This window comes from Falco cherrug, chromosome 5, assembly GCF_023634085.1.
Source record: "Falco cherrug isolate bFalChe1 chromosome 5, bFalChe1.pri, whole genome shotgun sequence".
Taxonomy (NCBI): domain Eukaryota; kingdom Metazoa; phylum Chordata; class Aves; order Falconiformes; family Falconidae; genus Falco; species Falco cherrug.
In genome coordinates, this window is record NC_073701.1 from 47,188,368 (window position 1) to 47,203,407 (window position 15,040).

Here is a 15,040-nt window from a genome sequence, read left to right on the forward strand (position 1 = left end):
GTAAACCATGTTTCTTTCAACAGAAGATTAAAAATTAGTAAACCCACCTATCAGGGTAGGTGAATAAGACAGAGCTCTAAAGAGGTCTTACTTTCCATTACAGAACTAGATCAATCTTGACTTCTTGTCCCATGAACAGAAGAAAGCACCTGGCAGCTATAAACTCCTGTCCACTTGAAGCATTTCCTTGCTGTTTGATACCTGGCTCTACACCCACTAAGCTCCCTCTTTCTTACAAGAGCACTATGAAATGACAAGATAGATCCATCGCTTTTTATGTAATGCTTTATTATCATCTTTACATTATCACAAGAAACTTCTAATCAAGTCACAATGTGCAAGATTTTTTTTTAATACAGTTTTCCCAGTCTATCTAGCCGAGAAATTACCACGTTATCATCCCTCACTGTTACCAGAGTCAGTTGAGTGAGACCCTGTAAAGGGACTGGGAGGGGAGGTGGGGAAAGCGAAACCAAACTCAAATCCCTTTCTCCCACTACTTGACACCAGAAGCACTTGATCAGGAAATACCTGTTCATAGTCCTCAATAACCTACTTCTGTACATGTACCCTTTTCTGTGAGAATGACCACCCCACCCCCAGGGCTAGAAAAAGAATATGAGGCCCTGAAATCTAGTAATTAGGGTATTCACCCCGGAAGGTGAAACTTGGTCTTTTTTCCTGCAGAAATAGTTTTTTCACATTGTACAGTCCCTGTCAAATAACAAGTGCATAAACAGGGCTGCATGGACAGAGATTTAAACTACATTCTCCGACTTCTAATAAGGCCAGATCATTTAAATAAGGCTACTTGAAACATGCAACTTTGCACAACCTACTACCTGTACACAGAGCTGGTTGTATCTAACAGTGCAACCATTTCAATTTATAAAAGCAAAGAGCACTAGTTTTTAGAAAGCTTTGGTATCCTGCTAACTTGACCACACATTTGAAGAGCAGCGGAGGATGTAGACACCTAAAGCAGCATATTCACAGTGAAAAATCATGGTCATATAGAACCAGTCCAGCAAATGGGCCAAGAAAATTACAAAGGATTGGAGCACCTGTCACATAAGGAAGAAGCTGAGTGAGCTGTGGTTATTTAGCCTTGAGAAAAGGCGGCTCAGGGGAAAAAGTAAAGATGACAGAGCCAGATGCTTCTCAGTGGTGCCCAGTGGAAGGACAGAAGGTAACGGGTACAAACTGAAATTCAAGAAATTCTACCCAAACATAAGGTAGTATGATTTTTTTGTGGGTTGTTTTTTTTTTGTTTACATACTGTGAGGCTGGTCAAACACTGGACCAGGCTCACCTGAAAGGTGAGATACTCTAAATTCAACTGGAGAAGGCCCTGAGCAGCCTGCACTGACTTCACTTTGAGCTGGGCAGTAGGACTAGACCAGAGGTCCCTTCCAACCTCGATTTTACATTTCTGTCCAATGCCTAATTAGATGTCTGTCATGAGGATGGAGGAAGTAATTTAAACCCTGTAACATTATATTGCATATTTATTTATGATTTCAATCAACATTTCCTTGCCAATGTACAGTTAACCATCAATGTGTTGACAAGCCAATATGCCTTCTAGCTTTGGCCTATGAATCCATAAAAGCTATCAAAGTATTTATGATAAATAACTGGACAATATCCAAGTATCCTCATGCTAAAATAAATTGCTTATGTACACCAAGAGATCTAAACCAAGATTACTGTTTCTCAAGTTTTTTTAAATGTAACCTTTTACTTGCTTTTGCATAACTGTTGAGTTAGCAGCAGCTCAGTCTGCCAGAGTGGGGAAGGAGCAATAGGCTATGATTACTGGCTGCAAGCACACACAGCTTCCCTGCCTAACAAATGCTGCCTGCCAGATTCAAAATCCACTGACCTGCTCCTAATGGTTTTGACACACTTATTACACTTCTACAATACTCCCAGGAATTATAATCAACAGTTTAAAACTAGGTTACAGTATGAATTAGATAGAAAATATTGAAAACCTTACTGTCAACCCAAGCGTGGGTCTGAATGTAGACTTGGCTCAGCCAGAAAGCCATGAGGACATGGAAGGGAAAAAAGTGCCAAACCCTGAATTCAAAGCAGAACAAGCAGTGTGCAAGTAATTAAGTACATTTTGCTTAAAGAGTCATTAATAAGGATTAATTCTTTTTAGCAGCATAGTAATTTTGATAGTTGTAGTTTTCTGTAGCTGAAGGTGTAAGAACATAAGAAGAAAATGGTTTGCAGGGAACAATTGTCATATGCACCCTCCCATTTTTAAAAAAATTAAATGGCTGAATTGAGTCTAACCATTTTGAATACAAAATTCACATGTAGCTTTACAACCACTACAATAGGTGAGAGAATGGTGTTTTCTGAATTCTTTAATTAATTTCTTCTTCTGCTTCAAAGGAATAGTGGGGTCATTGACCATCTCTTGAACCAATGTGAGAAGATGCTGGTTTGTTTGTTGTTTTTGATCTTCATATACTTTAGCTGTCACACGCTGACAGAAGGTGAAGCCTTTGTAAGAAATCAGAGGTTCAGATTAAGTTTAACGTAACATGTAAGAGCCTGATTAAAAAAATCTGATCAGAAACATAGGTATACTGGTACTCCAGTTTAGATGCGATTTCAGTTCTCTACAAACTATGTGAAACATACAGCCTTCCACGAAGCATAAACATCTAAATGTAAATTGCAAAAACAAAATTGAAAAGCAGTGTTACAAGTGCAGTATCACAGATGATTTTGTATTGTGAACAGGCCTGCAAGACAGAGCCAATACAGTTCTGGCAATCAGAAACCATAACAAAGAATGCTACACAAGAAGAATGGCACCTTGCAGTTGTCACTATCCAGTGATTCCCTGTGAGTCTATCAGATCGGCAGCAAGGCCCAATACCTAATGCAAGTGAACAAATACTTGAAACAGTTGCCTCTGAACCACACCTCTGAAATCAGGAACAGAATTCAGGGACTTCTAGGCGACTAGATGGCTCAGCATGGTTAGTGCACCAGAAGCAGAGTGATTTAACAGGCAGCAGTGCAGGGTGATGGCAGAGCAAGGAACTGGACCCCGAGAGATACACAACTCTGGCACAACTTAGCTATAAAAGAAGTTGTGAACCTATGCAGTAGAGTACTGCCCTGCAAGAATTCAAGCCCCACCACTGGGCAGGTGAGTTCTGGCCTGAGGAAGGACTGGCATTCAGCTACTCCACAGACACTTTTTCCTTCTATGCATGTTAGACAGCAAGTTGGTTGAACAACTGTCAATTGCCTAAAGGGGAAAAAATTCTTACTATTCCTTCTGTACAAACATCATCTTCTTAAGGCTTCACACAGAGAGTGGTAATAACCTAAACTGCCAGAATCTTGACATGCACATGTCCTTCCCTCCTTTTACAGTCTGTCAAACACCAGATGTGAAACACTTTTTATTGTTTCATAGACTCGGGTCAAGAAAGAACAGCTCTTTCAAAAGGGAAAGCTTAACAACTTCTGGCAAAAAGATTAGCTCTTAATCTAGTAAACCAGTTTAAACTACTGGGCTAAATGATTCAGCCTGAAGTTTTAACACACATCACAGAGTCCCCTCACTGTTTTTAGTACTTTGTATTTACAACAAACCTAAGGATTACCCTCCTGCAGGACACAGATCTCTTTTCTTATCAGGCCCCCCCAGCCTTCCTTCCTGCTCCCACTCACTCTTCAGGAAGCTCACCAGCTAATAATGCTCACTAGCTCCCAGGAAAGATTTTTCTCCAGTCTCCTCCATGAGAAAATGGAAAAATGACACCAGAACATGAGGCACACAGGAAAGCAGGAATATGCCATGCTGGAGAGCTTACAATCAGATCAAACTACCCATTTCAACAAGTAGATGGACTCTATATGCACTTACAGACTGAAACTCCAAAACTTAGTAAGGAGAATATAGTATGGGATTTGTACTTCAGATGTCTGTTCAATGTGCTAATGGATGGAGACCACATAGGCTCCAAGAATGCTGCAGACAGGCAATTCCTTTTTCTGTTGCTCATCTCTGTTATTCTTTGGCTACACAATATGCGACACTCAGAACACTGAACCCAAAACAATTTGGACACATTCTAGAACCCACCACAAATGGTAAGACTCTGTATATGAAACTACCTCTCAGGCAGCTGCTGTGTTAAACAGCATAGTATCTTACAGTGTTACTCAGTTCCCTAATGGCTTAAGCACATAATGCAATACAGAAGTCAAAAGGAAGAAGGGTAAAGAGTCAGAGAGAAATTCAGTTATTTAAGCCAACCATTTTAATCATAGTGCTGAAAGATACTTTTGGCAGCAAGGCCAAATAGAATTTTAGCTTGAAAAAGAAATACGCTGGAAAACACTAATACCATGTACACAAATGTCTGCCTTTTAGGCTACTCTACCTTTCTGTAAATCTTAAGCTCTTAATAAACTTTTGTGCTTACCCAGAAAAGGAAGAAGTTCTTCAAAACGCTAAAAATCACTCTCTGCTCAAGACATCTATCAGAACCTCAAACTACTGAACTCTATGAGAATTTTTAGGCATCTTGTGGCAGAAATATAAGAATGCTGTTCCTGAATATAAAATCCTATCAAATTCACAAACCAAATCATAAGCACGGCACTTTGGGAAGCACATTTTGCACTAATTTCTCCAGAAGTAATTATTTGGTAAAAAACTCACGCGTAATGTGTTCAGACCAGATAATTAATAGAATCACTGTTCTCCAATATTCAGAGAACAGCATTTTGCTTAGATAATGAAATTATTTAGCAAATTACCCACTAATCACTTTAATGCTTCACTTCTAATAAAGGAAAAAAACATAACCTATTCCAAATTATAATCAACTGATGGTAAACGAATTTGTATAGAATGGTTTATATAAAAGTGTGTATCACATCATCTACCTGAATTGATATCCGGATCTTGTCCTTCTAGCAAACTCTCTAGTCTTCTACTAGTTAGTTCCAGAAGAGTTAAAGGACTCTGAAAATACAACCAAACAAAGGAAAAGTTACAAAAGCAATAGTTCTGTATTTTGAAAATCTACAGTTTTCAGATAATCAGTTTACACCCCACCCCCCTAATTAACTGCAGAAGAATCTATGCCTACACTTACTTCGGTACACATTCAAAGTCTCTGATAAAACTATGTCTTTTAGTGCAATTCTACTAAAATGCGTATTTTTATTTCTGATATTTCTGGCCAAAGAAATAAGGAAGGTGTTCTAGATGCTGTTTTACAATGAACTATGGCTAAAATTGTAGTGTAGATCGTAAACTGATTCCAGCTTATATAATACGCAAGGTTCTCAACTGAAGCTGTGAAAGAGTGAGCCACCACCCACTCTGCTGTCACTGCTACGAAGCAGTGGGCACTCCATTTGTCAGAGCTGGCTCAATCTCCAACCACGAATCAAAGCCCTAACCGTCATGTCAGAACCCTTAATAATGTACAGCCAAAACTATTTATTTAACACATCCAAAATTCACACTAATAACTTCACACTTTCAAACTAAACTGGAGCTAATAAAGAAAAAATCTCCCATGTCTCTTCAGTTGAGGTCAGAAGTGAAAAATCAATGTGTTGTATAAGAATTAAAAGTAATATTTTACTGAAACCACATCAATGTTACTGTTAGGCTTATATGTAGCTAGACAATAAATGTCTACTGCTTATCTTACAACAGCTGAGGTAATTCATTCGTATAGTTTAATGTTTTAATGCAGAATTTTGTAATTGAAGAAAACAGTAGAGAAGCATGACAACTTTATTGCACTGGCACTGGCTGAATACAGAAAGTCAGTATTGAGTCAGGGAAGGCTGCATCTCTTCACATGTGTGACAGTATGATAGAACATAAATACAGACATATTTTGTCTTCTTTATATTTACATAACTGATCAAGTTAAGTAGAAAAGCCATTGCATTTTGAGGTTCTATTTAGCTTCTTTTATTCAGAAGCTAACATTTCAAAATACCAAAGGAACTCTTAAAACTTATCAAAGCTGTGTATCTATGCTACGGCACCAGAGCATGTCATCTTATATACCACTCGGAGTATGTCAGCTCACTTCTAAATGAGAAAGACAAAGAGTCTAAAAATTTAGTAGGCAGTCACCAGAAATAAGGTGCCAAAAAGCCTCTATGAGGATTTCTTAACACTTTAAATATTTTCTTAATACAGATGATGCAAATAGAGAGGATATTACATATAAAGGACTTGCAAAGCTCGCAAAAAGCTGTCTTCTATAGTCTCTCCTATATAGGAGGAATAGCTTCTCACCCTGCTTGACTGTACCATTAAACTGTAACAAATGGAACACTAAACCTTGCTCCTCAGACCTGCCATCTCCAAAAAGGCACTTCATGGCACTTAAACATCTAAAATGACAAAGCCAATGAGATAGAGGAAAACGCTACCTTGGAGAGCTCGGAGTGATTGTCCATCAGAAACTGAGTCAGCAGTTCTGCCTGTGGTTTTGACAATGTCTTATTTTGCAAAATGAACTTTGTGCAAGTCTTGATGATCACCGATCTGTTCTCAAACTAGAAAAAGAGAACTCCAATTTGGCATTAGATTTACCTGTGAAGTGTCAGCAAAGACTAAGTATAACATGCTGCTATCAGTGGGAAGAACATCTTGATACTTGTTTTAAAACAAATCCCGTTGGAAGGCAGCAAACAGGATACTTTAACTCTGGACAAAAGGAAGAGTTAGCTTTACTATGGGAAAGTGCCATTTCCCACACTAAAAATTATGGATACTTACTTGTTTTTGTAATTTGTAGCCCTCAGATTCTGATGCAATGGCTATGAATGTCAGGAGTCTATGTAGCTCTTCCCGGGTATTTGGTGCTAATAATTTTAAATAAAGTTGTGATGCTTCTAGAGCTTGATCTGTTTTTCCTTTTTCTGTAATGGAGCAAAACAGCATATCCAGCCCAATTGTTCATTTTCAATAATCAAGAATACACATTTAAATTCCAGTTTTAATCCCATTCTTTGGGTTTTTTTACCTCCAAAGCAAGCAGGTTCTCTGACTTCAAAAGCCTTTCTGACATGACTCAATACAGCATTTAGTCAATATAAGCTTAAAGCCTTTGCCCCATAGCTAGTCAGAGAACAGATGTGCTTAAACAATATATACGAGACATTACTATATTCTGTGTACCATATGCGAACACTGAAGTGCTGTTTGCACCGTTTGTTTATAGATCTTTGTATTATATTCCAAGATTCATGTCAAAGTAATTAATGAGCTGAACAATTCTAATTTCCTCATTATTTTGAGGTTTGGGGTTTTTTTGTTTGTTTTGTTTGAGTATTTGAAGGTTTATTTTTTGTTTTGTTGGTTTTTTTTGTTAGTTGTTACCTACAGGTGGAAATAATCTCCAATAAAACCCTCTTTAGATGATAATTCTATCTAACTTCATTTTGAAAGTGAAGAACAGTCAAAAAGTCAAGTAACTTTCCTAAGGCAAGAGCAAGATGAGGGTAGGTACAGGAATAGAACCTACATATGATTTTCTGGCCTCTATCCTATTAGTGGGACAGAAGTTACATTTTACAAGAAATAGCCCAGGATTTTCACCACGAAAAGAGTAAGTGACCCTTTACCAGAAGAAAGGCAGACCAAAAAAAAAAAAAAAAAAAAGCAAAGCAGGAAAGAATTGCCAAATTGCCAAAGGGCGTGAAGTACAGATAGGAAGACAGGAAGTTCAGTCATTTCTGGAGTGTAAGAGTTTCTCTGATCTGTGGTTAAAGTTTTACTAAGTTACTTTAAAAGAATATAGGAAAAAGAAAAAAATCCAATCTAAAAGGATTCAATATACCACATGGACTAGTTTAACCAGATGCATTCATCTGTAACGTAAGTACTCTAGATCAGTTCGTTTTAAAGGCAACAAGTGCAGCAATATGTTTGCCTTTACAACAGATCTGTGTTTTCAGCCATCTTAATCAGACTGTTTAACAACTGATGAAAACACAGTTGAAATCATATAGACGTTGATAACAAAATGAAGACATACTTTAGCTAACTGCAGCACTTCTCTAATTTTGGAAGTGTTTTAAATATGTAGATATTCACAGCTAGTTCAAGTGCTCTCTTGCATTAGTCAGAACAACAGCACTTTATCAAAGTAAGGTTAATTGCACTGGATTCTATTTGAAAATTATTATTATTAGAATCCAAGTTGTTATTCACTAATGACCATAATCTATTCCATAGCACCAAGAAGGAAAAATGGTTGTAAAATAGTTAAGCACAATCTCCTAACAGCGACCCAGTATAAACTGGAACACAGCTGAGGACACCAGAACACAAACTAATACATTCAAACACAGAATTTCCTGACGCTAAAGTTACAGCTATCACTTAATAAAAATAATAAAGCATTAGAAACTGCTTGTGAGATAGTCTTACTCAAGTTGGAAACATGACAAAACTAAAGCAAGAATAAGAAAGCAAAATAGCCCTGGACATTTCCCAGGTTATTAGTTTAGAACAAGCAGATACTTACTAAGACCTACAGGCAACTAAAGCATTGAGTAATTCAACGTAATTATGACACTGTCTTTTCCCTTGCCTACTGATTTGGCTATTTTGATTCTCTAATTTAGTAATATGCTATAATATTGGTTTAGACCAGTTTTGTATTTAAGTTGTGTATATGAACTATGGCTTCTTTAATTTAAGTGAACAATTAGCAGAAGTTACCAGCAGCCAAATCAGTTATTTCAAGTTAGCATTCTTTTTTTGTGGATGGGTTATGTAATTTTGCAATAGTTTCCCTTACATGACTTCTATTACAATCCAGTATTTTTTTTTCTCCTTAGCAAAATACTACTAATATAAATATTGCCCTCTATTTCCATGAGGTTTTGGCCACAGGATCCACCACTGCTCCAATTTTTTTTACACAGGCCAACTGTTCTCCTATATCAGTAAGCCTGTCATAGTTCTCCAAAACCTGAAACTTTTGACAATACCTCATAAACTCTACTGAACTGAAGAAGTAACAGGGCCTATTTTGGGTAGGATTAATCTTAAACTTATATTTAAACCCTTCTGTTTTACTTGCGAGCATATGCAGGGTTGTTTTTTGCAGGGGGATCACAGCCTGAATCACCATCTCAGCAGCCCCTTTTATCATTTTAAATAACTTTGATTACTAAAAAAGCCCTAAGCTCAGAACTCACAAAAGCTTATTCTGGTTAACAAGAAAACTTTGTAGCAATGATATTACTTTTATGCTACTAGTCACAATTAGGAAGTTCTGACTAGCGGTAAAACACTTTCTCAATGAGGGTAGTTACACACTAAAAGAGGTTACGCACAGAAGTTGGTGATTATATCCTTGCAGAATTTCAAAATTCAGCTGGACCAGGCCCTAAGCAACTTGATCTAACTTTGAAATTAGTCTTTGCCTTAAGCAGAGGTTCTGACTAGTGACCTTAAGCATTCCCTTCCAACCTATGAATTAAAGTGCATCGCCAACAGCATTGCAAATAGTGTTATGATTCAGTTGATTAACACTTCATAAGTTACACCCTTTACACTGCTTTCACTTGTATTTTTTGTTCTAGGTTGCTCTTACCTATAAGTTCTATAATTCCTGAATGAATATCGAGATCCTGAGTGGCAAGAAGGGAGTCCTTCTTTTGGCTATAATACTTTATTATAATGTCAAAGAGAATCTTCTTGTATGTATTCAGACTGCCGGGTTTGTTAGTGCTTTGAGGTAACTGCTGACTAACCATCACTATGAATTGGTCTGGGAAATACTCCAAGCATTCAATTGCAGCATAGAGCCATTTGTCAAGCCTGCAGAAGGAAAAGTTAGTTTTAGTGCTTACTTTAAAACACTCTGTCTGTTCTTATTTAATCCTTTAAAGAAAATTAGGTAGAAATAGCCATGCAGATATAGTCACATATTTGAACCCCAGCATTATACTTGTTGCTTATTAAGTAGTTTTATTTAACTTCTTTCCCTGTAGTTGTTCAAGGTCCTGCCCAAAATAAGCAACTTCCATGGTTTTCCTATGCTACAGACAATACACCTGAGCTACACCCAGATCAAAACAAGCTACAATCATGCCAGACTACCACTGACCCCAGGGCACTTGCCTGATTCCGCTAGCATTTACAGCCAAGCACCACTACACTACTGCTCCAACACACACAATGAAAACCCACCAGGGCTAACCAGGGTGAAAAAGCAAGCGAGTGGATCTCCACAGAAGAGAAAGACAACAATTAGTTTGAAAACTGAGAAAAATAAGAAAAGTTTAAATCCCAGAAGACACTGGAAGCAGTTTATTGTATGACCTACTACAAAGGCATGAATTTTCTTAAGCATTTGTTGCCTGTATGACTTCACTAGGGAGAGAAAATGTACCTAAACATCTACCTAAAATTTAGGTAGACAACTCAATTGTTTAGAGAGGCTGGAAGGTCAGAGGAAAAAGTCACTAACTCAACCATGTTGTACAGAAGAAATCTAAAATTATATTAACTGTGGAAGGCAGAGGGACTGCCTCTCCACATATAAAATAATTTGAGCTGAATCAATAAATGTCTGCATCTTCTCACAAGTATTTAAGACCTACAGAATCTTACTTTTATCATGGAGAGCAGAAACATTGCTGCTGGACAGCTAGATGAACTTTTGTTTGAACTGCCGCGGCCAACAATAATTGTTAACTCTTGGATGCATAAAAGAAGTAAAACAGTAAAATAGAAAGAGGATCATGACCTCCTTTTAGTTGCAATTCCATGAACAGGGTGATCACTGCAAGCAGGATTTGATTACAGCTTTCAAGTACAACATGACGCTATTTGAAAACTGGAAACAGGAAAGTTGAGATATAAATTATGCTCACTCCCCCACCTTCATACTGGAGGCAATTAATCCTACAACTGCTTGTAATACTGGTAGCTATTCTTTATACCTGGAATTTTCCATTTCTCAGGCATGCTGTAAGCCAGACTTGAATAAGATGCTGCCTAAAAAGATGCTATTCCAGCCCCCCACTTAAGTAAATTGCAGAATGTTGCAATGAGGTATGCACATTCATCTGATATGTTAGCAAAGATCTGAATGTTAGACACACTTAACACAGACTAATACAGAGTAAGAACCACATGTAAGATATTTTAAAAGACACAAGCCCACCAATCACCCAAGAATCAAGTAAAACAGAAGTATAAAGCCCCCCCCCCCCCCCCCCCAAGAGTGTTCATCAACGCATTCCAGGTGGAAAAATCCACGGAGTTAAGATGCTATCCAGCAATAAACCTAGTTTGGAATCAGGAGTTCCATTAGCTTATATAAAACTCTAAACATACATTAAAAAAAAATCATATTTTCTCCCTAAAGCAAGAATACATAAAAACCGTAAGAAAGTCTTTAGGTACAAGGATTAACCTCAATCTTACAAACAGATAAAAATTGTATTGAGTTGACAGAAACAATCATTACTAAGACACACACATGAGGAGGCATGCCCTGACACATTCATTAAAAGTACATGCCAAGATAGAGATCAGCCCAAGTGTGATCAACTGGAAAACTACAAAAATAATAGAACATTTAAGGAAAAGAGCATTGGCAACACACAGCCACGCCACTTTCACTTTTTTATTCTCATGATATAAGCATTCTTCAGTGTTACAGCTTAGCTGTTCCTTTTCTGTTGCTAACAGTAGATGCCTTACTGACTTTGTATCTCCACAGCACCACTGCCAGGAACTATAGCAAGCAAACAAGAAGCCCTGGAATCATTTTTTTTTCAAGTTCTAACATCCGTTATAGAGACCTAATGGTGAAGTGCCTGCTCTGAAATCTAGGAGTGTTTTTGACACTGAAAGTTAAGGTTTTGACGTAATCTTAAAACCCTCAAACATCCAATCCTAAACATATACTTTCTGTGAATTCCCTTACCACTTCCGAGAAGTCAGAGGGAAGTATATTAATGCTCCCCTGTCTACAAGTATACGAGTGTAACGATGTTTATTTTGTTGACTTAACACGTATCTTAAATCAAGAGTAAAATAAAACATTTACTAACAAATCAATTTTATAGATGTATAACTTACTCAGGCAAGTTTAATATACATGTAACCTCTCTGTCCAGGAACGTATTTGAGATAATCAGGTCTTCTTCTCTGCCAAATCCCTCTGGTTTTGTTTTCACTGAAGACACTAAGATATTTTCTAGAATCGGAACATCAATTAACTGCAGCAGTCGTAGTAGAGTTTGCTGTTTCCAGACATCTTCTATTACTGATACCATAAAATAAACAAAAAAAGACCCCGAGAAATAAGATATTATGCAAAACACTAACCTTTGGGTTTACTCACTCAAGAATGTTTTAAGCATTCAAAGAGAAATAGGTAACAGCAGTGCGAAGTTTCTATGTTGGGAAAGAAGGGATCAAAATAGGAATGCTAAGGAAGGCGGCTTTAAAGAGAACATCTCTCTCCCCATCATATTAGAATTAGCAATAACCTACTCTTACAAGTAATACATACCAGAAAATATACTTAACTTAAAACCTATTTCCTTCTGAAGTGGTATTTGCATAAGTGGAATAGCACCCACATGCAAAAAAATAATCCTGTTGTTGTTTCCTTCAGTTCACTTACTATGAACATTTACCCATTTAGCAATCATTTATCTGTTTTGTCATTAGTGACATGTTAAATCTAGGACTCTAAGGGGCAGTCTGTAACAGAAATGAGATACTCAAATTACATCCAGTGGAGAACAATCAAGTTTTAAAAAGAAAAATCAAATCCTCACCTCTTTTTGAAAGCAGATGAGTTTGTTTATTAACCATGATCTTTGGAGGTAGAGAGGCATGAACACTTATTGATCGAAGAAGCTCCTCTACCCTCTTTTTATCAGCTGCTTCTAATGCTAAGGGGTTTGAAAGTGTTGTTTCACACTTTGTTCTGCTTAGGGGAGAAAAAAGAAATAGATTTATAACAAATACAACCAGGACACATTTATCTTTCTGTCACTTCCTAAACTGCTGTTAAATCAGGACTTTAGGGCTTCACTGGATCTAGGGTCTATCCTGCTGCTAGAAAACCAATCATTCACATCTGCTTTGTGGAAAGGGGAAGCATACTGATTCCAAATATTGATTATTACTTCCATTTCTCTTTACTAGCTTCTAGCAAGTAGCCTATTCATGCTAATACTCAGATTTCAGCACAACTGACTGCAAAAGAAAATGATTCCTAGGCTTATGCTACTGTCCCAGACTCTACTCTAAATAACAAGGAAAAGATCAAAGCAGTTTAACATTACCAAGAAATATTAGGTAGCGTCTGCTATTTAGGCATATTTTTCAGAACTGGCATGTAGTTTTCAGAAGTCTCTCATACCTGGGTTAGACAGCCATTACCTCATCTACAGTTAACCCACCTTAACTTAAAAAAACCCACAAAACCACATCAGAATAGTTCAGAGTAGCTCACCTGGAAAGTCTTTTTATCTTCTGTTTGCAGATTTGCTCAGGAGACAAGATCTCATTGCCTTTATTCTTTCTTGGAGGAAGAGGAGTAAGACTGCTATTTACAAATTTATAGAGGCTAGTGTTTGTGTCTTCAAACTCTGTTTCTTTTTCGTTCTTGAATAAATAAAGCTTTGCTCCAACTGGCTCAAACACCTTGTGATCCATCAATGCTTGGCATACACGGACTCCCTTCAGCCGAGAAATATCATTGCAGCTTAGGTACATGCTTTGCATAAGATGGCTCAGCACCACATCAACAGCATTTGAGCCGGTGAAACAGTTTTTATATGTTTTCAGGTGTTGTCTACGTCTTTTGATTTCCACCTGACTATGTAGAGCATGAATAATACCATTCCACAGCTGAGTTGCTTGGAAAGGACCATCGAAATCTGCAAAATATTTATATAAGTTTCACAGGTTTATAAAGCTCTAATTGAAGATTTAAAAAAAATATTTTTACTCTGTGAAATTAGTTATAGATATATATATGTTTAAAAATTATCCAGAAATCAGCTTAATTTTATAAGGACAGAGAAAGAGAATACTTCATGAAGCAGTCTTTCTTGTAAGTTGACTCAATCCCCTAGGGCAGAGTCAAGAGAAGAAAATACACTAAAAACAGAAGAGGAAGGTTTCTTTGTTATTACCACACATGCTGTACGTGTGTACACACGCACGTTCGCTCATTACAGAATCCCAGAGCGGCTGAGGCAGGGGCCTTCGGAGTCCATCCGGTCCGACGCCCCTACTCAAGCAGGGCTGCCCAGAGCTGGCTGTCGGAGTCGGTCGCCCAGGCCCAGGCGGCTCCTGAGTTACCCCCAAAGGAGGCGCAGCCACCACCTCTCCGGGCACCCCTGAGCGCCCGGGTCCCCGCTCTGCCTTCTACCCGCAGGCGCTGGTGAGAACCTCCCGAGCGGTCCCTCCTCCAGACTGAGCGGTCCCAGCTCTCCCAGCCTCACCCGGAGGACGCTCCTCCAGCCCTCAGTTTCTCCTCCACACACCGCTCTCAGCTCGGCGGACACCAAACCGACACTGCATCACACTAAACCTGCGCGCCCCGCAACCTCCCGCTCCGAACACCGAGGCGCCGCTCCGGGCCCAGCGCGCCCCGCCCGCTGGGGCACAGCCTCAGGAGGCTCCTCTCCCCCGGAGCAGCTGCTGGCGCCCACACCAGCTCCCGCCTTCCCGCCCGCAGGCCGGCGGCCCCCGCAGCTCCGGTGCAACGGGCGGGCACGCGCCGGCCCCTCAGGGGCCGCCCCGCCCCCCGGCGAGGCGCGGAGCCGCCGCCAACCCCGACGACACCGCGGAACAAGGAGCCGCGTCAGCGGCGAGACGAGGACGACCGTCCTCCCACACCTCGCCGCCGCCCGCTCCCACGCCGCGGCTCCAACTCGCTCTGGCTGCGGAGCCTCCTGAACCGCGGAGTCAAATATCCCGCCATAAGGGCGGCCGGCGCCGCTGGCGGAAGCCGGGAGCGTGCAT

General features: G+C 39.2%; 1 protein-coding gene across 3 annotated transcripts; it reads right to left on the bottom strand.

The window, feature by feature from the left end:
• Positions 1–905: 905 nt before the first annotated feature.
• On the bottom strand, positions 906–15,040 carry DEPDC4 (DEP domain containing 4). Of its 3 annotated transcripts, none has more exons than XM_055710639.1 (9): positions 14,915–15,040; positions 13,521–13,947; positions 12,838–12,989; positions 12,131–12,317; positions 9,630–9,856; positions 6,800–6,942; positions 6,451–6,576; positions 4,933–5,011; positions 906–2,520 (listed from the first exon to the last, which is right to left on the bottom strand). In XM_055710639.1, exons 1-9 carry the CDS (start codon positions 14,997–14,999, stop codon positions 2,303–2,305), a joined length of 1,644 nt encoding a protein of 547 aa, XP_055566614.1. In that variant the 5' UTR covers positions 15,000–15,040; the 3' UTR covers positions 906–2,302. The 3 variants fall into 3 exon arrangements, with proteins under 3 accessions (XP_055566614.1, XP_055566613.1, XP_055566615.1); XM_055710638.1 differs by having other exon boundaries at positions 12,838–12,992; XM_055710640.1 differs by lacking the exon at positions 14,915–15,040 and adding an exon at positions 14,518–14,813 and having other exon boundaries at positions 12,838–12,992.

Excerpts from the sequence above, each read along its gene's own strand:
- DEPDC4 (XM_055710638.1), bottom strand. The coding sequence starts at position 14,999 with ATGGCGGGATATTTGACTCCGCGGTTCAGGAGGCTCCGCAGCCAGAGC. Across the intron at positions 6,943-9,629 it reads AGGAATTATAGAACTTATAG|AAAAAGGAAAAACAGATCAA; the intron begins GTAAGAGCAACC and ends GCTCCATTACAG. Across the intron at positions 6,577-6,799 it reads GCTACAAATTACAAAAACAA|TTTGAGAACAGATCGGTGAT; the intron begins GTAAGTATCCAT and ends CTCTTTTTCTAG.